This window comes from Phocoena phocoena, chromosome 20 (genome assembly GCF_963924675.1).
Source record: "Phocoena phocoena chromosome 20, mPhoPho1.1, whole genome shotgun sequence".
Lineage (NCBI taxonomy): Eukaryota > Metazoa > Chordata > Mammalia > Artiodactyla > Phocoenidae > Phocoena > Phocoena phocoena.
This window is the reverse complement of record NC_089238.1, coordinates 32995450-33018186: the sequence shown is the minus strand read 5'-3', so window position 1 is coordinate 33018186 and position 22737 is coordinate 32995450. Positions and strand designations below refer to the sequence as shown.

Genomic DNA, 22737 nt, shown 5'->3' with positions numbered 1-22737 from the left:
CTCTCTTCCTGACTTTCTCTCTGTCTCTCTGGCTCGTGAGTGTAGGCCAGTGGTCTGGTAGAATAATCCAGCACTTGGATTTGTCTGATTAGGTTCTCATGTATAGTTAAACTTGTTCCTTAAACCCTTTATTTCCTGTGAATTGATAGGTGTAGAGGTGTGGTTAGGTTTATGTTAGCCATCTTTGGCAAGAATACTCCAAAGTGACACTTCATATTGCAACACATCAGTAGGCACATTTGTTGGGTAGTCTCACCATTAGTAACTTGATCATTTACTTAAGGTAGTGACAGCCATATCTCTATGGTAGAGGAACATTTCTTTCCTTTTGTAATTAGTGGGTAATACTGTACAAATGTCCCACCTGAGGATTTTTAGGCGTTGGTGATTCTTGCCTGAATCAGTTTTTATACTGGTCAGGGGTATTACACAATGTTAACTTTATTTTTCTTTTATACTTTCTAAATTTGTTAGCCAACACCTTTCTGGTGCATCTTGTCCTTCCTTTTTAAGTATAATCATGGATTTAGGGATTCTTATTCACTGTATTATAGTTGTAGTCAATTTTTTTATCCTATGATTTATTGGAAGGAACTTTTATCCATAGTGGCTTACTGAAATTTCAGATTTAGGTAACACATTTTCATTTAATCTTCTGTTTATGTCAGGATGCTTAACTGTTTGGAATTTTCTTCATCTGCACACATATGAACAACTTAGAATTTGTAGAAAGAAATTTGTGGCTGCAAAAAGTAAACTTGATCACCAGTGTGTGTGGATTCAAAAATATGTATGTTTGAGATAAATTAACAATTTAGAGTATACAGATTGGCAATAGTAAAATCACCAGATTATTTCTATGTTTTGTTCCCTCAAGCATTTCTAAATGATGCTGCATTTAGGGAAGATTATAGAAACATTGGTTATAAGTTCCTTTTGGTGCTCAGACCCAAAATTAGAAGAATCCTTTTAATCGGCTCATTTCTCTCTGACGAAATTTTTAAGTGTTTCCTATTTTTGTCATAGGATGAGCCAAACTCACCTTGCATCTTCCTTGTTAGTCATATCTCCAAGGAACCTTGGTTCTTTTTATTATCTAGAAACCATGATCCAGAAGTTAGATGGGCTCATTGCTTTTGGGGTATCATTTAAGGTGTATAACACATTGATTTGGTACATTTATATTGCAATATGATTGCCATTGTACTGTTAGCTAACACCTCTATCAGTGTATAATTATCATTTCTTCTAGTGGTGGGGACAGTTAAGATCTTAGCAGATTTAATGTTTATAATACAGTTTTGTTTGTGTAATCACTGTACTATGTATTAGATCTCCAGGACTTATTTATCTACTAGTTGCAAGTGTGTACCTTTAAACACCCAGTCCCCCACCCCCGGTAACCACCATTCCACTTGGTTTTTTCAAGTTCAATTTTTTTACATTTTAATTCGTTTTTAAATAAATTTATTTTATTTATTTATTTTTGGCTGCTCTGGGTCTTCATTGCAGCGCGCAGGCTTTTCATTGCGGTGGCTTCTCTTGTTGTGGAGCACGGGCTCTAGGCATGCAGGCTTCAGTAGTTGCGGCGCATGGGCTCAGTAGTTGTGGCTTGTAGGCTCTAGAGCACAGGCTCAGTAGTTTTGGCGCGTGGGCTTAGTTGCTCCACGGCATGTGGGATCTTCCCAGACCAGAACTCGAACCCGTGTCCCCTGCATTGGCTGGCAGGTGGATTCTTAACCACTGTGCCACCAGGGAAGTCCCTTAATTTATTTTCTATTAAGATACTCAACATATTATATCAGTTTCAGGTGTACACATAATGATTTGAAATTTGCATATATTTCAAAACGATCACAATAAATCTAAACATCACCACACAGAGTTATGAAAAAATCTGTTTTTTCCTTTTTTCCTGACTTTCAAGATTTATTCTAAAAGTTGTACATTCCAAACGTTGTACATTACATCCCCAGGACTTATTTACTTTATAACTGGAATCTTGTACCTTTTGACCACCTTCACATAAAAATTTAATACATGCATACCTCTGGAAACCATCAATCAGTTATCACCTCTCTGTATCTATAAGTTAGGTGGGGGGGGGGGTGGTTTCTTTGTGGAATAGAAGGGAAGTCATGGTCTTTGTCTGACTCATCTCACTTAGCATAATGTCCTCAGGACCCAACCATGTTACAGCATATGGCAGGATGTTTTTTCCCCCTCATGGCTGAATAGAATTCCATTGTATACAGAGTTGACTCTTGAACAATGTGGAATTAGGGGCATCAGTTCCCACATATAACTTTACATTTGGTGTCATTATGTGCAGTTCCACATCTAACCACAGATTGTGTAGTGCCATAGTACATATTTACTGACAAAACCTGCGTATAGGTGGACCCATGTAGTTCAAACCTGTGTCATTCAAGGGTCCGCTGTATATCCTGCATCTTTATACGTTCATCCATTGATGGACACTTAGGTTGTTTCCATATGTTGGCTATTGTGAATAATACTGCAATAAGCATGGGAGTACAGATATCTCTTTGATAACCTATTTTCATCTTTGGATGTATATGCAGAAGTGGGATTGTTGGATTGTATGGTAGTTTTTAATTTTTTGAGGAACTTCCACATTGTTCTCCATAGTGACTGAAGCAGTTTATAATCCCACCAACAGTGCGTAGGGGTTCCCTTTCCTCCACATCCTCGCCAACACTTACCTCTTTTCTTCCTATTGATAGCCATTCTTACAGGTGTGAGGTGATATCGTGGTTTTGATTTGCATTTCCCTGAGGATTAGAGTTTTAATGTACCTGTTGGCTATTGTGATGTCATCTTTGTCTACTTAGTTCCTCTGCCTATTTTTAAAATCACATTTGTTTTGTTTTTGTGTTATTGAGTTGAATGAGTTCTTTATGAACTTTGAATATTAACCCCTTATCTGATACATGGTTTGCAAATATTCTCTCCCTTTCTGTAGGTTTTTTTTTAATAAATAAATTTATTTATTTTATTTATTTTTGGCCACGTTGGGTCTTCGTTGCTGTGTGCGTGCTTTCTCTAATTGCACCGAGCAGGGGCTACTCTTCGTTGTGGTTCGCGCGGACTTCTCATTGTGGCTTCTCTTGTTGCAGAGCACAGGCTCTAGGCACGTGGGCTCAGTAGTTGTGGCTTGCGGGCTCTAGAGCTCAGGCTCAGTAGTTGTGGCGCATGGGCTTAGTTGCTCCGCGGCATGTGGAATCTTCCCAGACCAGGGCTTGAACCCGTGTCCCCTGCATTGGCAGGCAGATTCTTAACCATTGTGCCACCAGGGAAGTCCCTGGTTTTTTTCTTTTTTATGATTGCTTTGGCTATTCAGGATCTTTTGTGGTTTCATAAAAATTTTAGGATTTTTTGGGCTTCCCTGGTGGCACAGTGGTTGAGAGTCTGCCTGCTGATGCGAGGGACACGGGTTCGTGCCCTGGTCCGGGAAAATCCCATATGCCACGGAGCATCTAGGCCCATGAGCCATGGCCGCTGAGCGTGCTCTGCAACGGGGAGGCCACAACAGTGAGAGGCCCGTGTACCGCAAAAAAAAAAAAAAAAAATAGGATTTTTTTTTTTTCCCCTATGGAAAATGCCATTGGAATTTTGATAAGGATTGTGTTGAATCTGTAGATGGCTTTGGGTAGCCGGGACATTTTAACAATATTAACTCTTTCAATGCATGAACATGGAATGTCCTTCCATTTGTTCCTGTCTTTTTTCAAAGTTTATTTATTTATTTATTTTTGGCTGCATTGGATCTTGGTTGCTGCGCACAGGCTTTCTCTAGTTGTGGCGAGCGGGGGCTACTCTTCGTTGTGGTGCGCAGGCTTCTCATTGCGGTGGCTCTCCCATTGCAGAGCACAGGCTCTAGGTGTGCGGGCTTCAGTAATTGTGGCACATGGGCTCAGTAGTTGTGGCACAAGGGCTTAGTTGCTCCGCAGCATGTGGGATCTTCCTGGACCAGGGCTTGAACCCGTGGCCCCTGCACTGGCAGGCAGATTCTTAACCACTGCACCACCAGGGAATGTCCCCTGTTCCTGTCATCTTTCTATTGATTTCTTTACAGTTTTGTAGTTTTTATTGTACAATCTAGTATGTTTTATTAGACTCAGTTAGGAAATGTTAAAAATGAGTTCCTGTTGATACTTCTATTTTGAATAAAATATTTCAGGTTTTTTAAAGTTTCATCTTTACTACATTGATCTGCACTGAATCTGGATTCCTATTAATTTATTTGCTGTATCCAGTAATATATAAAAGTAGCTTAAAATTGCAATGAAATATTGTTGCTAACAGCTTATTGAGTCAGATTTCTTTGAATTTTCTCTGTCCTTAAAAATATATCCCACTGTACATCAAGGGTGTTCAGATACTGTGTTCAGTAGTTACTTGAAATATTCGTTTTCACTGTGTTCTTTGTTATCAGCTTGATATTCCAGTTCATTCTTTGTGCTTGATATTAGTTTTTATCTTATTTAATTAAATTTCAAATGTAAATATGGTTCAAAAGTCAAAACCATATAAAAGATACAATCTGTGAATTTTTGTTCTGATTTCTATGTCATCTACCCAGTTCTCACGCACTCCAGTATAGGTAACTTTTTATTAGTTTATGTCTGATCTTTCCTGTGTACTTTTTGCAAAAAAGCAACTACATATATGTATGCATAGATACAAAACAAAAAGTAGTATATATATAGAAATTAAAGCTTAAACAAAGAGTAGACTACTTTGTACATAGTCCAAGATGTTTATTCACCAGTCACCAACTCATGGCCATTCCTTTGCTGTGATAAATATTGCTGCAGTGAATAACATTGTACATATGTTACATGTATGAAGTGTATAGATTTCTTGGACTTCTGTAAAAATGGAATTTTAAGTGAAATCCTCTCTGTAATCTCTGTTAATCTAGAGCTTATTTTTTCTGCACATGTTAACATGGATGTGTTTATGGGATGGGATCATGCTGTTCAGAGTACTGCAGCTTTTCACTCAGTGTCATGGGTATTCTTTTACATAACACTTAGAGGATTAGCTATAAACCACAACTGCTTCCGTATTCCTTAGATGGAATGTTTAGGAAACAATTTGTAATACTGTGTAGTGTTCTCCAGTTAAAATGTGAAGTAATTTTACGTAAGTTGGATGTCTACATACCATTTTATAAGCTTTCTTTCATTTTCCAGTGTGTAGTGAATGTTTACAGCAAAACTGCGTTTTGAATGTCTTTTCACATGTTGGGTGGGATTCCATTGCATGTAGGTAGATAATCCTTCACTGATGGATATATAGATTGTTTCTAAAATTTTAAATATTAGGAAAAATACTGAGAACACATTTAAACAGTCTTCCAGAATTGCTGTTTTACTTTTTATACAACCATGTCTTTGGGAGATTTTTTTGTTATCACTGTGCAGGTAACAGCTGTCTTATAGTATATTGCTGTCAAATGTCAGTGCCCTTTCATTCATAGTGTTAAATTGAGAAATGCTGGGGGGAATAACAGTAGTAGAATTACTGCTTGGAAGGATTTAGTGTTTTTGTTGCAAGATTCTTGCTATTATCGTTTCCACTGTTGAAATCCCAGCTCTGTGATAACAAGTCCTTTGGGGTTTTGGAAGACTATGCCTGTGTACATTTTTAATAATGAAGATAAGGAGGCCTATTGAAGTGGTAGCTGTTTTTGAACTGTTCTTTAAGACTTTGCCTTGATAGGAAATTAATAATTATTTAAAGTCTCTGAGTCCCTGGTGTATTATGGAGACCAATACTAGGCACTGCATATACAAATAGAATGCTCCTGGGCCACAAATTCCTTACAGTTAAGAAATATCTTGGAATCTCAAATTTAGTGATCTTGAAAGAATTTAACATCTAAACATTTTAGTGGAAAGCTGTTGAATAGTCACTTTATAGCTTTGCATTTAACATATTTCAAGAAACATGTTCTATAAAACATTGTGACTCAATTTATATGTACACATTATGATGCTAAAGGTTACTTAGAAGGGTCTTAACTTGATAGTGTATGCTACTGAGGCAATTAAATTAAAAATCATCTGTTATTTACTCTCATGTGATTGTTATTTCCTCTCATGTGATTGTTATTTCTGACTAGGAAAATTTCAGTGGGTTTCCATGCCTTTTGGTAGAGTCAAAATATAGGTTGCAAAATCCTAAGCTTCAGTTTACAGCTCTTCAAATATGTAGTGAGCTCCTACTATGTAGTGATTGTAATAAGTTGGTGAACAATAGACAATTATGATCACTGCCTTCATGGAATTTACATATGAGGAGATGGGCAAATATAAATGTTACCCATGTTTGGTGATGTAATGTGGAAAAAAGGGTGGGGGTTGCAATTTTGTGGTCAGGGTGATCCTCACTGAGAAGGTGACATTTGTGTAGACTTGAAGAAGTGAGATAGTTAGCCATCTGGGTATCTGGAAGAAGAGGATTCCAGGCAGAGGCATCTAAGGTGAGAGTGTGCTGGAGAAGCAGCAAGGAGGCCATTGTAGCTAAAGGGAATTGAGCAAGGGGGAGTGAAGAAGAGGAAGGCCAGAAGAGTACCGGTGGCTAGGTTCCATCAAGTTGTGTTCGTTCATAGGCCATTATAAGGGCTCAGGCTTCCATTCTGAGTCAGTGGAGGGTTTTGAGCACAGGATGGATGACCTGAGGTTTTTTTTAATACATATAAATTTATTTATTTTATTTATTTATTGTTTCTGGCTGCGTTGGGTCTTCATTGCTGCGCGTGGGTTCTTCTCTGGTTGCAGCGAGCAGGGCCTACTCTTCGTTGCGGTTCGCGGGCTTCTCATTCTGGTGGCTTCTCTTGTTGTGGAGCACGGGCTGTAGGCGCTCGGGCTTCAGTAGTTGTGGATCGCGGGCTCTAGAGCGCAGACTCAGTAGTTGTGGCACAGAGGCTTAGTTGCTCTGCGGCATACGGGATCTTCCCGGACCAGGGATCGAACCTGTGTCCCCTGCACTGACAGGCGGTTTCTCAACCACTTCATCACCAGGGAAGCCCTGAGTTTTTAATATTTGAAAAGTCTTTTTCTTTGGCTGTTGTGTTGAGAATAGACTTGTAGGGAGCAAGGGTGGAAGCAGGAAGACTAGTTAGGAAGTTAACATAGTAATCCAAGTGAGAAATGATGGTGCTTTGTTATCATAGCTATGGTGAAAAATGACTGGATTCTGTGTATATTTTATAGGTAGAGCCAAAAGAGTTTTTTGACAGATTGATTATGGGGAGTGGGAAGTCTAAGAATTCGGCCTGAGTAACTTGAAGGACAGAGTTGGTATCAACTGAGATGGGGTAAACACATATGGGGTGGAACATTATGGGGGGCAGGGTGTGAAGATCAGGAGCTCTTTTTTTTTGGGGGGGGTGCTGTGCCACGCGGCATGTGGGATCTTGGTTCCCTGACCAGGGATCGAACCCAAGCCCCCTGCATTGGAAGTGCAGAGTCTTAACCACTGGACCACCAGGGAAGTCCCAGGAGTTCAGTTTTGAACATGTTGTACAATATTTGAGATGTCATTAGGAAATTAAATAATATATTTCTAGACATCGTGAGAAATTTGGGTTGGAGATAGAACTTATAGGAGTTATTGCTATAGGTGGTTTTGAAAGCCGTAAGACTGAAGTATATCAAGAAAGTGAATATAGAGAAGTCCAAGGACTCCAATACTGTGAGGTCAAAAAAGGAAGGGCCAGTAAAGGAGACTGAGAACAAGAGACCAGTGAAATGGCATTTTAGAAACAAAGTAACAAAAGTGTATTTTGGAGGGAGGGATCAGCTTGTCTAAGGCTTCTGGATGGTTAAGGTGGTCACGTGTCCTAGTTTATACCTGTTGTCTTGGTGTAAATTGTTAATGGTACCCTCTTTATTTTCAGAAGCGTCCTAGTTTGGTTAATAAATTATGTTGTCATCCTACTAATAGATCTCATAAGGTGATGGTTCAAAATTGGTCATTAGTTTAATGCATTAACTTGCTCGTGTAATGACGATTGGCTTGTTGAAATTTGTGTTACACTAGTATTTTTATCCTTCGCAGTCTTGTTTGTTTGTTTGTTTGTTTGTTTGTTTTGGACATGCCTCGAGGCTTGTGGGATCTTAGCTGCCCAACCAGGCATTGGACCCAGGTCATGGCAGCGAAAGTGCCACGTCCTAACCACTGGACCACCAGGGAATTCCCTCCTTCACAGCCTTTAGATGTTAACATGGAGAAGTTGTAACCCTTGTCATGGGGCTCATATCAGAAGAGAAGATAAAGTTGAAGTGCCAAAGTATCAGGAATTCATTTTCTTGGAAGGTCGTTCAACACTTGTTTTGCTGGATTTGTGCGGTACCATACGTAAAAAAATAATTAAAATAGGCTATGATCACATCTATTTCATGATAAAGTGATTCTGTTGTACAACCCTGTGTGTCAGCATTTGTGATACAGATTCTGAGCAAGGAGAAACTTTATGTCTTGCAAACTCTTATCATCTATTGCCTTTTTGTATGTAATTGTGAATAATAATTATTAGATGTGTGTAATATAGTGTAAAGTAACGACTGTTCATGTGAATAATATACTTTGAATAATACAGTTTTAGCTGAACGCAACTTGTAAACATTAAAAATACTTTGAATTATATTTGGCACTAAGAATGAACATTTTATTTTATTGTTTTAGTTTTAGTTTAGTTTTTTGGCTGCACCATGCAGCTTGCAGGATCTTTAGTTTCCTGGCCAGGGATTGAACCTGGGGCCACTCAGTGAGAATGCCAAGTCCTAACCACTGGACCACCAGGGAATTCTTATCTGTGTCCTTTTTTTTTGTCTTAATGAGTATCTTTCCTGCACAGTTTTGCTTCATTCTTTTTAACAACTGCCTTGTTTGGATATACCATAATTTAGTTAAGCAGTTACTTTTTGCTGCACTTTCTTTTTGCTATGATACACAGTATTTCCGTCAAAACCTCTGTTTCCTTTGAGTTCTTGAGGCAATATACATGGAGGGATACAGTCTTAATTGTGGAATTTAGGTTCAGGGGTAGTGTAAGAAACTATTTACAATATTGCCACTTTGAGTTTCAGAAAAGATGCTACCAGTTAATAATGTTGTTAACAATCTGATAAGTCCTCTGTTTTATGGTGTGTTCTCAGACTTGGATTTTTGATTGTCTGATACAGAAAATATGCTGTCATCGTAATATGAAGGAACAGCTTGCTCTAAGAATTTATAGCAAGCAAGTTTAGTTACATATAATGGATAGATATAAACACAATTTATCTTTAACTTCTCATGTTATTACTTTAGAATAAACAAAAATACCTTGCCACATTCCCAAGATTCTCTTACTCTTTTTTTTTTAGGGAGGATGTGGAAAAGGATAGCATAGGTAGAATCTTTGCTTTGTATGAACAAAACAGAACAAAAATGTAGGGACAGTGTAGTCTTTATACATTGTTAATAAGTTATTAAAGATAAAGGCTTAAATGCCCTTACCAAGGGGCTTTTAATCTTCATGAATTTTCTTTACCTTACATAGTAAGTTCTGATGGTAATGAAAGTATGAGCAGATTTCAGATCATGAAGCTGTGGACAAGCTTAGCTCCTTGGATTCAAAGATTTTTGTTTCAGCAGTGGTACTTGGTGAATTCTTAAAAACACTTGTGGTGTTTTTTGTTTGTTTTTTTGTGTTGTGATACAGAATGTTCCTCTGACTCACCAGGTTGTTGGAATTAAAATGATAAGCATCCTGTCATTTTAGCTATATTGCTGCTTCGAGCTTCCCTTTCTAAATTTTCCTAGTGCAGGAAGGAATTTGGGTTCTGAAGCCCTTAACTTACTTTTAAGCTAGCCGTTCAAATATCTAAAACATATATCCTAAGATAAAACTTAAAGACCAAACTATTGTCTGATTCTGAAGCAGTATATGAGTTGTAAGGTGAATAAATGGGATCTTATAAATAAGTTGTAGATAGTGTGAGAAGAGGGATTGAAAATGTCAGATGAGTGTTTCTTTCCACAGACCCTAATTTTACTTAATCAGTTTTCTGTGGCTTCCAAAGGGAATAGTATAAATTATCATTGAAATTGATAGAGTAGAAGCCTCAAATATTATAGGACATCTTGCTAAAATGACAACTTTTTTGTGGGTGGGTGTGTGTGATTTTTCTTTTTTATACCAGCCCTACCTAATTTTTAAACCTTGGCATCTATTATCAATTGTGGTTGAGACATCTTACTTTTTTAAAAAGATCCTTAGTGATATTTCAGGTATTAAGATGGAAAGATGGTTATTTAACCCTTTTTAACCCTAATAAAACATTAACTAATTAAAATATCTTTTTTTTTTTTAACAGGTGCCATGTTTCAGAACAGAGTAAGACCCCTGGTAAAGAACTGAAGACACTGTACAGACATCAGATATAGGCTAATTACAAAGAAAGCATTAACCTGCCTCTGAGGTGACTAAAGGGGAATAATGGTGATTTTGCGCCGGGCTCGGCCGCCTGCTTCCGCCCCAACCAGCAATGAATCTTGACTCGCTCTCGCTGGCCTTGTCTCAAATCAGCTACCTGGTGGACAATTTAACCAAGAAAAACTACCGAGCCAGCCAGCAGGAAATACAGCATGTAAGTAAACTAGTGAGAAAACAAGTACCATTAAAGGAATGAGTATGCAGTGAAAAGAAAATTGGAAATTTTTGTGGGTATGTTGCATGAAAAGTAACATTTGCCCCTTATTTCAAGTGATTTCAGTTTAATATATAAAAGAGAGCTTTCACAAGGTTGTTCAGCTGTCACCATCTAACTCCAGCATGTTTTCATCACCCCTAAAAGAAACACCTGAATCCATTAGCAGTTGCTTTCCATTTCTTCTTCCCTCCAGCCCCTGGTAACCACTAACCTACTTTGTGCTTCCATGGATTTGCCTTTTTGGACATTTCATATAAATGGAATCATACCATATGAGGCCTTTTGTTTCTGCCTTCTTTCACTAGCATAAGTTTTCAAGGTTGATCCATGTTCGAGCATGCATTTAGATATTTAGGTTTGGTTCTACTTTTTGGCTGTTGTGAATATTGTGGCTGTCAACATTCATTTACAAGTTTTGGGTGGATGTTTATTTTAAAGTTTGAGGATATATACCAAAAAATGGAATTGCTGGGTCATATGGTAATTCTGACTTTCTGAAGAACAGCTAGACTGTCTTCCAGAACACTGTATCACTTTTCACTTCTAGGAGCAGTGTATGAAGGCTCTAGTTTTTCTTCATCCTCACTAATACTTGTTACTGTGTGTCTTTGCTTTTAGCCATTCTAGTGGGTGTGAACTGGTATCTCATTGTAGTTTTGATTTAGAGTTAATGATGCTGAGCATCTTTTCATGTGCTTATTTGTATATCTTTGGAGAAATTTCAGTTTGTACCCCCACAATCTTTTTTAAGTTTTTTATTGTTTATTTGGCTGCGTCAGGTCTTAGTTGTGGCTCCAGAGCACATGGGCTCAGTAGTTGCGGCACTTGGGCTCTCTAGTTGTGGCACGTGGGCTTAATTTCCCCAGGGCATGTGGGATCTTAGTTCCCCGACCAGGGATTGAACCCGCGTCCCCTGCATTGGAAGGTGGATTCTTGCCTACTGGACCACCAGGGAAGTACACCCCTGCCACCAGAGAAGCCCTAATTTTATTTTTAAAATAGATAATATAGTGGGACTTCCCTGACCAGTGCAGGGGACATGGGTTTGAGCCCTGGTCCAGGAAGATCCCACATGCCGCAGAACAACTAAGCCCGCGAGCCACAACTACTGAGCCCTCGTGCCACAACTGCTGAAGCCTGTGAGCCTAGAGCCCATGGTCCACAACAAGAGAAGCCACCACAATGAGAAGCCCGCACACTACGATGAAGAGTAGCCCCCGCTCGCCGCTACTAGAGAAAGCCCGCGTGCAGCAACAAAGACCCAGTGCAGCCAAAAATAAATAAATTAATTTAAAAAACTAGATAATATATTAACCTAGCTACCCATTTCTCCTACCCATAGGCAACTGATACTAGCTATTTCTTAACTGTCCTTACAAAGATATTTGCATATAGAAAATAGGGAAATATTTCCCATCCCTTTTCATATGGTGACATACAGTATAAACTGTTCTGCATCTTGATTTATTTAATTTGTTTAGTTAACTAGTTTATCCTGGAAATGATTCCTTATCCGTACACAAAAAGCTTTATTCTTTTAAGGGTGCATAGTAAACCATGGTATGGGTGAATCATATAGAATTTACTTCGCTATTGATGCACATTTAGGTTATGTAAATTTTTTTTTTTTTGCTATTGACAGTGTTGTTACAAGATTATTTCTTGCATGCATATATCTGTCAGTATGTTTGTAGGATAGATTCCTAGAAACTCAAGCTTGGGCAACTCTTCTGCTCTGCTCTCTAATGGAAAAGCTCAATTCTTAGAATTATATATTTCTGTTTGATTTTTTTCTTTACATGTAGCACTGTTTCTCTGGTACATTGAAAAAGCAGGTGTGTATGCTTATGGAGATTATTACATTTGATGCTGCTTTGACAAATTATAGTGCTTAAGTTCATTGTTCTAATACCTTCAGTGGTCCTCTTACTACCGAACAAAGTCAAAGCTCCTCAGTAAAACGTTTCAGGGCTCTACTGTAAGTCCAGTTCTAAATGCCTTACTTGGAATTCTGTTCTTTCAAGAACCAAATCCAATACCACCTTGCCAGTGAAGACTTACCCTCCTTTTCCTTTATTTGGATTAATTCCTTAGGCTCATTCTGAAAGCTGTGTTGGTCTGAATGTGACCTAACAGTTTCATGCAGCTACTATTTAAACATCTGCTGTGTATCACATACTCTTTTTGTGTGTGTGTGAGCTTTTTTTTCAAAGATTTAATAACATGTATACATGGGAGAGACTGAGGAAAACTGAGTAACTCCTAATCAACTTTTTATTGAATTAAAATGTATATACCGAACAATTCATAAATCATAAGTGTGCAGATGAATTTTCATAAAGTGAACATAGCTATTAATAACCATGCAGATTAAGAAAATTGATACTAGCATATCAGAAGCTGTTTTAGTTGTTGAACATATCACTTATGACCCAGCCGTTGTTTCTCTGTGTGTAACGAACAGAAATGCATATATACATTGATCAAAAAAACATATATTGTGATAGCCCAAAGTTGGAAACAACTGAGTGTCCATCAACAAGGTATACTAAGAAGCAGTGAGACTATTTCGTGGAACAACATGGATTGATCTTACAGTGTTGAGTGAAGAATGCTAAACATTGTCAGTTCAGTAATTCTGTGTACGGTCAATTCTCTCGTCATAGCAACCATTCAAGCATTTACAGTGTTCCAGGCATTATTGTTAATGTGATTTTATGTCAGTTCTCACATTGTTGTCGCAGTCATGCAGGATGGGTAGTGGGTAGTATTGTTCCATTTTACACTAAGGTTCAAAGACATTAAATATTTTTGCCCACTGGTACTCTGCCTGAAAGTGGCAGATGTGAGATTGGAACCCACAACATTCCTATGTTGAATCTCTTTGTAATTGTTCACGGAAGACAAAGAAGTAGAAGGAAATTAGAGACTCTGGATTGGAAGGTCATCTAGTCCCAAGTTTGATGCCCTGACAGCCCCTACACTAAAACGTCTTCCACTTTTTGTCAGAGTGGCCTTTCTAAAATGTATATCTAATAGTCTCTTTGCCACTTTAAAATCTTTTGTGTGTCTCTGTCCCACTCAATTTAAAGCTCATACTCCTAAACTGGGCCTTTATTGCTGTTCTTTTGGAAGCAGATATGAAACATTTTGGAATGCAGGTTATTTATAAGGTTTCAACACCTGTAGGAGAAAGAGGACTGGTTGGAAACAGAATTGGACAGGAGGAGAACTACAGTGGAAATCTTCATCAACTCCATGGAGAATTCTGGGATGGGTATCAGAGTTGTCCCATAGGGGGCCCAAATGGCTAGGCCTTCATTCCCTGTTGTTATTGTATGAGGGCTCCCTCGGGAGGGCTTGTTCCCTTGGGTAGTATGATTGCAGCTTAGACAGACACTGAAGGAGCTGATTGCTGGGGCACCTGCAACTTTAACTTGAAGTGGGAAATATGGTGGCACTGTCTGAATTTACCCCAGCAAGGCTCTGCGTGATCTGGTCAATTTAATACTATATTTTAATTGGTTTGATCATCTTCCTTACTCCCAAGACCTCATGGTGTGGGACTGTCCTTTAGTTTATGTCTCTTAAACCTAACATTTAGTAAGTGTTCAAATGCAATTGGAATGAAAGAAGGAATAAATGAATAAGTAATTAATTTTGAAGGTAAATGTTAGAATGCTTGGTTTCAGCCTATGGCTGAGGTTTTCAGTGTTACAGATATTCTTTAGACAAGTGTGTCCTCAGTGCTACCCTTGCAGATAGTCCCCTCTCTTTTACTTTTAGAATGATTAGGAATTTAGAACTGGGATGGAAGCAGGGTTCTAGTTCTTGACTCTGTCTTGATTTCCTTTGGTGATATATAAAGGCTTATTGCACTTCTTAGATGCCTAATATATTTTAGTGCCATACTTTTTGGGGCTTAGACTAATAGGTTGGCTAGGATTGTGTTCCCTTTGTTATTTCTCCTACTGACTAGTAGGAAGAAGGAATGTTTATTGTATTTATTAGATGTATGAGTTCCCTAAACATGAACAACGAGCTAGTTAGTATTACCATTTTATAGATGAAAAAACAAGTTTAAAATTTAATTTGCCCCCTCAGTCAGGATTTTATGATGTTCTTTAGAGCAGCGTCCCCAACCTTTTTAGCACCAGTGGTGGGTTTCCTGGAAAAAATGGGCGGGGATGCGGGAGGGAGATGGTGATGGTTCAGGCTTGTAATGCGAGCGATGGGGAGTGCAGATGAAGCTTTGCTCCTTGCCCACTGCTCACCACCGCTCACCTCCCGCTGTGCGGCTGCTTGTTTGAGGCCCAGGGCTTGGGGACCCCTGCTTTAGAGAGTAACTCCTATAGTTGTTCTTTTCTTTAAAAATATTTGTTGTCATTATTACAGAAATTATGTAAGTAAAATATAGAAAAAATAAAATCAACTCTGGCTTTTCTACTCAGCTTTTTAACACTTATGAGTATTTTTTGTCTTTGCATTAAAAGTAGCTTATAAAAATATTTTATACTGTTCTTTAAATGATAGTCTCTAAATATAATGTTAAAACGTTTTATTAAAATTTCAAATTTATTTCATTTATAAAAATATAAAAGTTAAAAATTAAAATTTATTAAGTAAAATTTATATTAAAATTAAGTAAGTAAAATTTATTTATGCTACTCACACACACGAGTAGTATAATATAGCCCCCATGAATCTGTCATCTACCTTCATTTGAAGTCATGACCAATCTTGTTTCATCTAACCCATTGTCCTCAGTTGTTTTAAAGCAGATCCCAGTTATAATTTCATCTATTTATATAAACCTAACCTCAATACTGTTATCACATCTTTTTTTTTAAAATTTATTTATTTACTTTGGGCTGTGTTGGGTCTTCATTTCTGTGCGAGGGCTTTCCCTAGTTGCGGCGAGCGGGGGGCCACTCTTCATCGCGGTGCACAGCCTCTCACTATTGCGGCCTCTCCTGCTGCGGAGCACAGGCTCCAGATGCGCAGGCTCAGCAGTCCTGGCTCACAGGCCCAGCCGCTCCGCGGCATGTGGGATCCTCCCAGACCAGGGCTTGAACCCGTGTCCCCTGCATTAGCAGGCACACTCTCAACCACTGCGCCGCCAGGGAAGCCCTATCACATCTTTTTTTAAAACACAGTAATTCTTTAAAAAAGAATTGTATTGAAGTATATTTGATTTACAATGTGTTTCTGGTGTACAGCAGAGTGATTCAGTTATACATATGTATATTTTTCATATTCTTTTCCATTATGGTTTATTACAGGACACTGAATATAGTTCCTTGTACTATATAGGAGGATGTTGCTGTTTAGCCATTCTGTATAATAGTTTGCACCTGCTAATCCCAAACTCCCAATCCTCCCCCACACCCCATCCCCCAGCAAAATAATTCTTAAACATCAAATATCTAGTTAACATTCACATTTCCTCAGTTTGCTTCATAAAAAAAATTTTAAAGTTAACTTGAGTTACAACCACCCCCCACCCCCTCCCCAGTTTGTTTGTTGCATTGGCCCTTACTAAATCTCTTTTAAAATCTGGGTTTTCTCTCCCTCTATTTTTCTTGCAGTTATTTTGTTAAAGAAATCAGGTTGTCCTGTAGTTACCCACAGTCTGAATATTGCTGATTACATTCCCAGCATGGTATTTTACATGTTCTTCTTACTGTTGTATTTCCTGTAAATTGGTAATTAAATTTGGGAGCTTAATCAGATTAAGGTTTTTTCTCCCTTAGGACAGTTTTACAGGTGGTAGTGTATACTTTTATTAGGAGGTTCATAATGTCTAGTCATCTCTATTTTTGTTATTTTTAGCAGGCTTTGTTCATTGCCTGGATTCATTGATTTGTTAGGGATTGCAAAGTGGTGACATTCTAGTTGTTAGACGTTTTTTATTAGTTGAAATAGTTCTGTAAAGGGAAACTTGCCCTTACCAACTGTAACTATCTGGTTGCCCGAAGTACAGTTTATAGAGGAAGGGCTTGATTCTCTCTCTCTATTTGCCGGTTTTCAAAATGACTTGTTTCCTAGCATCCTCCAAATATGACCAATAAATGAGTTTTTTAATATTAGGAACTCATGTATTTTTAACATATTTGATGTGTTTGAATTCATTGAACGTATTATTGATATTCATCCATTATCCTCTTTGGCCAGTGTAAACTTATTCACGTTGGCTTCTGAGTCCTTTTGACCATATTCTTATTCGTTGTCTTTGTTGTGATTCCAGAAACTTGGAAACTGAAATATTCCAGACTCGTATGTTTCTTGCCTCAGACCTGGAAAATTAGCAATTTCTCTAAGAGGTCTTGGTTTTATTTTACTGGGAAATGGTATTTAGAGATTACTGTCTCTTGTGTAAATAAATGATTAAGACCATTTAGGTGATACAAACAAACTTTAACATTTCATGAAGTGGACAGTCTTACTTCAGAGAACTGCAAAATGGGCAGAAGACAAGAACCTTTTATTGGGTAAAGAATAAAGAACAGAGACTTTGCTGGTGGTCCAGTAGTTAAAACTCCATGCTCCCAACGCAAGGGGCACGGGTTCGAGCCCTGGTCAGGAAACTAAGATTCCACATGCTGCCTGGCACGGCCAAAAAGAAAAGAATAAAGAAAAAACAAATAGAAAAATATATGATTGGCTGGGACCACATAGTCAACCTTGTTAGGGGTTAGATAGCGGTTAGAACACCCAGAATCAGCTTGGTGTTTGGGAATTGGCTGACTGAATATACTGTGTTTCTGGTCAAGCGAAACATTTATGGGGGCTCCAGAGTTATCTAAGTTTTGGTTTGCTGATGTTACACCAAGGGCAGGAACACTCCATTTTGGGCCTAGAAAGTTATTTCAACACTTGTATTGTTTACTGATACTCAGTTGGCCATTATTAGGCCTTTCAGTGGACAAAGCTAAGGAGAAAATACACCATGATTTCATACTAATACTTCCAGTTTAATTTCAGGACCAAGGGATTTTTATTTCAATTCATTACCTAAAATCTGTCTCTCCTTACTTCCAGTGCAGAAAATTCCCGTTTTCAGTAATGAAAAGTCATTTGTTTTATTCCACACTCCACAGTCAAGAGTCTCAGATTATCTGTGACTCTACTTAACAGCACTGTGATTATGGAAAATAGTTTACCATTTTTTGGTGGGGTTGGTGGGGGAGCTTTTAAGGTATATCTCACTAGAGATGTAAAATCAAGTTACTGTTTTAAAGTCATTTAAAATGGTTCTTCTTGGAATAGTTATGCCACACCACCAACTGGAGTTTGGGTTCATTGTTTTCATATTATTTTCAATATTTACAAAGTACTTTTAATAGTAATCTAATTTTGCTTGATACCATGTAAAACGTTTATTTCCCAAGTCAAATCTATAAAATGACTTTTATTAAAAGAGTAGTTTATGCAATGAGGTATCACCTCACACCAGTCAGAATGGCCATTATTAAAAATAAGTCTACAAATACTAAATGCTGGAGAGGGTGTGGAGAAAAAGGAACCTTCCTACACTGCTGGTGGGAATGTAAATTGGTGCAGCCACTATGGAGAACACTATGGAGGTTACTTAAAAAGCTAAAAATAGAGTTACCATATGATCCTGCAATCCCACTCCAGGGCATATATTGGCAGAAAACTCTTAATTAGAAAAGATACATGCATGCCCAGTGTTCATAGCAGCACTATTACAATACCCAAGACATGGGAGCAACCTAAATGTCCATTGAGAGATGAATGGATAAAGAAGATTGTGTGTGTGTGTGTGTGTGTGTGTGTGTGTGTACGTACACACAGTGGAATATTAGCCATAAAAAAGAATGAAAGAATGAAAAAATGACATTTGCAGGAACATGGATAGACTTAGAGATATATTAAGTAAGAGAAAGACAAATATATGAAATCACTTATTTGTGGAATCTACAAAAATGATACAAATGAACTAATTTACGAAACAGAAAGAGACTCACGGACATCGAAAACAAACTCACGGTTACCAAAGGGGATAGTGGAGGGAAGGGGGAGATAAATTAGGAGTTCGGGATTAATAAATACACCCTACTATTATATAAAATAGGTAAATAACAAGGACCTGTATAGCACAGGGAACTATACTCAATATCTTATAATAACCTACAATAGAAAAGCATCTGAAGAAGATAAATATATGTAACTGAATCACTTTGCTGTACACTTGGAACTAACACAACATTGTAAATTAACTATACTTCAGTTTAAAAAAGTTTTTTAAAGAGTTGCTTAGTCTTATTAAAAATGTATTATATATTGAAATGGATTGAGTACTTGCAGCCTGTTCTTTTACTGCAGTTTTTATATTCCTGAAAATATCTTTTATTTTCATACATTTTTTGGACCATAGATCATTGTCAGAAGATTTGTTTCATTTGGAACTCAGGTGCCGTTACCTGAGTTCTTTCATGCTTGAGAATATCTTTCTTGTTTTTATTGGAAGTCCAGTTATCACTAGATATATATATTCCCCCTAGTTTTGCAAATATTGTTCCCCATTATTCTTTCAACAGCGTCAGTTGCCAAAAGCTGCCTATCTTCCTTTGTCTCTCTCCTCCCTCATGCATTTTAGGTGACTAACTTTTCCTGCCAGCATCTATTCCTAAACTCAATATCCCTATGAATTTCCCTTTAAAAAAAAAAATTTATTTATTTGGCTGTGTTGGGTCTTTGTTGCTGTGCACGGGCTTTCTCTAGTTGTGGCAAGCGGGGGCTACTTTTCATTATGGTGCACAGGCTTTTCATTGTGGTGGCTTCTCTTGTTGTGGAGCACGGGCTCTAGGCGCGCGAGCTTCAGTAGTTGTGGCGCATGGGCTTAGTTGCTCCGTGGCATGTGGGATCTTCCTGGACTAGGGCTCGAACCTGTGTCCCTTGCATTGGCAGGCGGAATCTTAACCACTGCGCCACCAGGGAAGTCCCTGAATTTCCTTTTCATTAGAGTTTATTAACTTCGAGTGTATGCTGTAGTATTGATTATTCTGCATCAGCCTTTCTTGTGCTATGGTATACCTTTCATTCTTCCAACTCAGATGTTTATTTCAGGGATATTTTTGTTGTTTTCTTTGAATGTTTTTCTTTTCTTGTGGATTGAGGTATTATATATTGATTATTAAGTTATCTTTTCTGTAAGAGTTTTGCTTTGTTTCTTAAGTGCCAAAAGTTTGCTTTCATTTCCTTCTGTTATGTTGTACTTGAACCTAGTGTTTTGTTTTACCTTTTTGAGGACTTTCCTCTTAAAAAACAAAAACAGCTCCTATAATCTCTTCAAGGATATGGAATACTATTTGTCTGAACTCTTCTGTTTGTTTGTGTAAGTCTTTTGTTTCCTTTAAATTAAAAACAAATTTTTTTTTCTGGGTGGGGGGTCTTTTGAAAGTATGTTCTTCACCTGTCTTGTTTGTTTCTTTGCTCTGTTTTACAGTTTCTTCAAAGAGGTTCCAGGCTGAGTCTTTGAATTTTTGCTTGTCTTTGAATCAACACATTATTTACTCACATATAAACCATCTTGGGGATACTTGAGGGTGGGGAAGTGTGTTGGGGTAGTCTGCCATGTTCTGTATCCAGGTTTGGTAATGGTTACCTCTTCTTTGTTATTCTGCTTCTCCAGGATTCTCCTTTAACTCAATGGTTTGCTTACAGACATTAAAAGTAGCATCTTGAGCTTGGTTCCCTCAGCTCTGTCTCCTTTGCCATTTTCTAATTTCCATATATAGATCTGGGTCTCTAAATGGACAGTCTTCTTTCATGGCTCATCTGTGCTCCAGATTCATCACTTGAACAAAGGATAACTATGTGTGTTTTGGTACATTCACCAGTCCTAAACATTTTTATTTCCAGATTTATCAGTCCCAAATAGAAACCTGCATTTAGCCTTTCATTTGAGGTACTGAGAATAAGCTATCTGACATATCTCTCTGGACCACTTCTTATGTGAATGTTTTGTTGAAAATGGATTTTTTTTTTTCATATGAGAGGCTAGAAGAAAAATAATATATGAGAGGCTAGAATAGGAAAAAAGGACTCTTAGTTCTACCATCTTTTACTTAGGAGTTTTACAGTTCTGTGCCTTTTCTGTTAAAAGTAACCCTTTATGTTTACTGCAAAAATTTTTCATGGTCTTTTCAGTATGTTAAACTGTTTTGAATAGGTACACTATTTTTTATAAAGTAACCCAAAGCATTCATACAGATAATACAGTAAAAACCTGGAATGCCGTTTTTTTTTTTTTTTTTTTTTTGCTGTACGCGGGCCTCTCACTGTTGTGGCCTCTCCCGTTGCGGAGCTCCGGACGCACAGGCTCAGCAGCCATGGCTCATGGGCCCAGCCGCTCTGCCGCATGTGGGATCTTCCCAGACCGGGGCACGAACCCGTGTCCCCTGCATTGGCAGGCGGACTCTCAACCACGGCGCCAACAGGGAAGCCCTGGAATGACTATTTTTAATGGTTAGAATATGTATAACAAGTTTAAGAAATATGAAGATCCTACATTATTTGTGTGGTGCAGTATATGTATGTTTACGTACAATCCAATTATTCCAATTACTATAATCATTGTAATGTAGTGAGTTACTGTCTTCAATTTAAATTTTAAAAATCTGGTACTTTGTAATTATATAGAATCTTGGGTCTCTGAGGTCATCTGTTAGGCTAGATTTAGTAATTTTCTTTATATAAATCTTGTTTTTATGTGAAAATCTCTATAGATGTGGTTTGTTTTCTTCTGTTTATTTGGGGGTTTTTTGGCTGCACCAGGATCTTAGTTCCCCAACCAGGGATTGAACCCGTGCTGCCTGAACTGGAAGCCGAGTCTTAACTACTGCACCACCAGGGAAGTCCCAATGTGGGTTTTTTTCTAAGCTGTTTTTAGGAGCTGGGGTTGATACTACAATTCCTCAGATAATTGCTGCTTTATCAGTATTCTACCCGAAGAATGACTTTTAAAGTATTAATAGAGGTAGGGATTTTTGATGTTTCTTACTGTGGAAGTTAGTTGACTACTTCATTTACTCATTACCATTTGTGGACAACCTTATTAGGAGTATCTTTATAACAAGCTAAAATAAACTGTTTGGGACTCTTTTTGTGAGGATTTAATATTCAAGTACCCTTCACATAATTAAGTCTTTATTCTTCCCTTATGTGTGCTCTCTAGGCCAAATAGTACCCCATTTCCCCAACCATTCTGCATGATTTTCTGAATCTCTACCATCCATCGTGGATGCACTATTTTTTAGTGTTCCTCTTAATATGTGACTCTTAGATGAGAATATGTTACTCTAGCCACAAATCAGATTATTACAAAAGTATTGTAGAATGAATGCCTTTGATAAAGTTACTTTATTTTTAATAGCCAAAGATTTTGCTATCAAATTGTAAGGTATAGTTAACATCACTAAAAGGTAGTTGATTTTGCTAGTCTCCCCTGCCCAGTGGGTGTAATGGTTTGAACCTAAGGGAAAATGTATAAGGCTTAATCTTATGGGATCAATGAAATCTTATTTCAGCATCTTTGCAACCCAAGATCATGTTTTTAAAATACCACTTTTGTTTTAAAAGAAAACAGTTGCTCCTAGAGAAGGGTAGCATGGTATCACAGGAAGAATATTTCATTCACTTAGCAGCCATAAAACACACTTTCTGATTCTACCACTTATCCAGCAAATTATATGACATTTGTCTTTAGTCTTTGCAATCTTGATTAAAAAAAGAAAACAAAACAAACCTTGTCTGTAATAACATGGTGTATTATATGTATATACTACTTAGGGTTGTTGTGAAGATTGAGTTGTTGTAAAAAGCAATTTTAAAATTATAAAATGTTACAGAAATAAATGCTAAGGATAAGGGATATTCATTAAATTCGGTGATCCTAATTAAAACAAAAATTTCTGGGGTTTCAGTGGCCATTGACAGTCTCTTGGAATGTCTTTCCTTTTTTTTTTTTTTTTTTTTT

At 37.7% G+C, this 22737-nt stretch overlaps 1 protein-coding gene across 2 annotated transcripts in view; it reads left to right on the top strand.

Annotated features, from left to right (window-relative positions):
- The window catches only part of CNOT1 (CCR4-NOT transcription complex subunit 1), a 99861-nt gene that overhangs the window by 16586 nt on the left and 60538 nt on the right, over positions 1 to 22737 (top strand). Inside the window, exon 2 of one of the 2 annotated variants that reach the window (XM_065898882.1) lies at positions 10398 to 10670. In XM_065898882.1, the coding sequence (XP_065754954.1) occupies positions 10569 to 10670 (102 nt within the window). In that variant the 5' untranslated portion in view covers positions 10398 to 10568. Of the gene's footprint in view, positions 1 to 10397; positions 10671 to 22737 lie in introns of those variants that run through there. The other variant, XM_065898883.1, reaches the window with a different exon arrangement.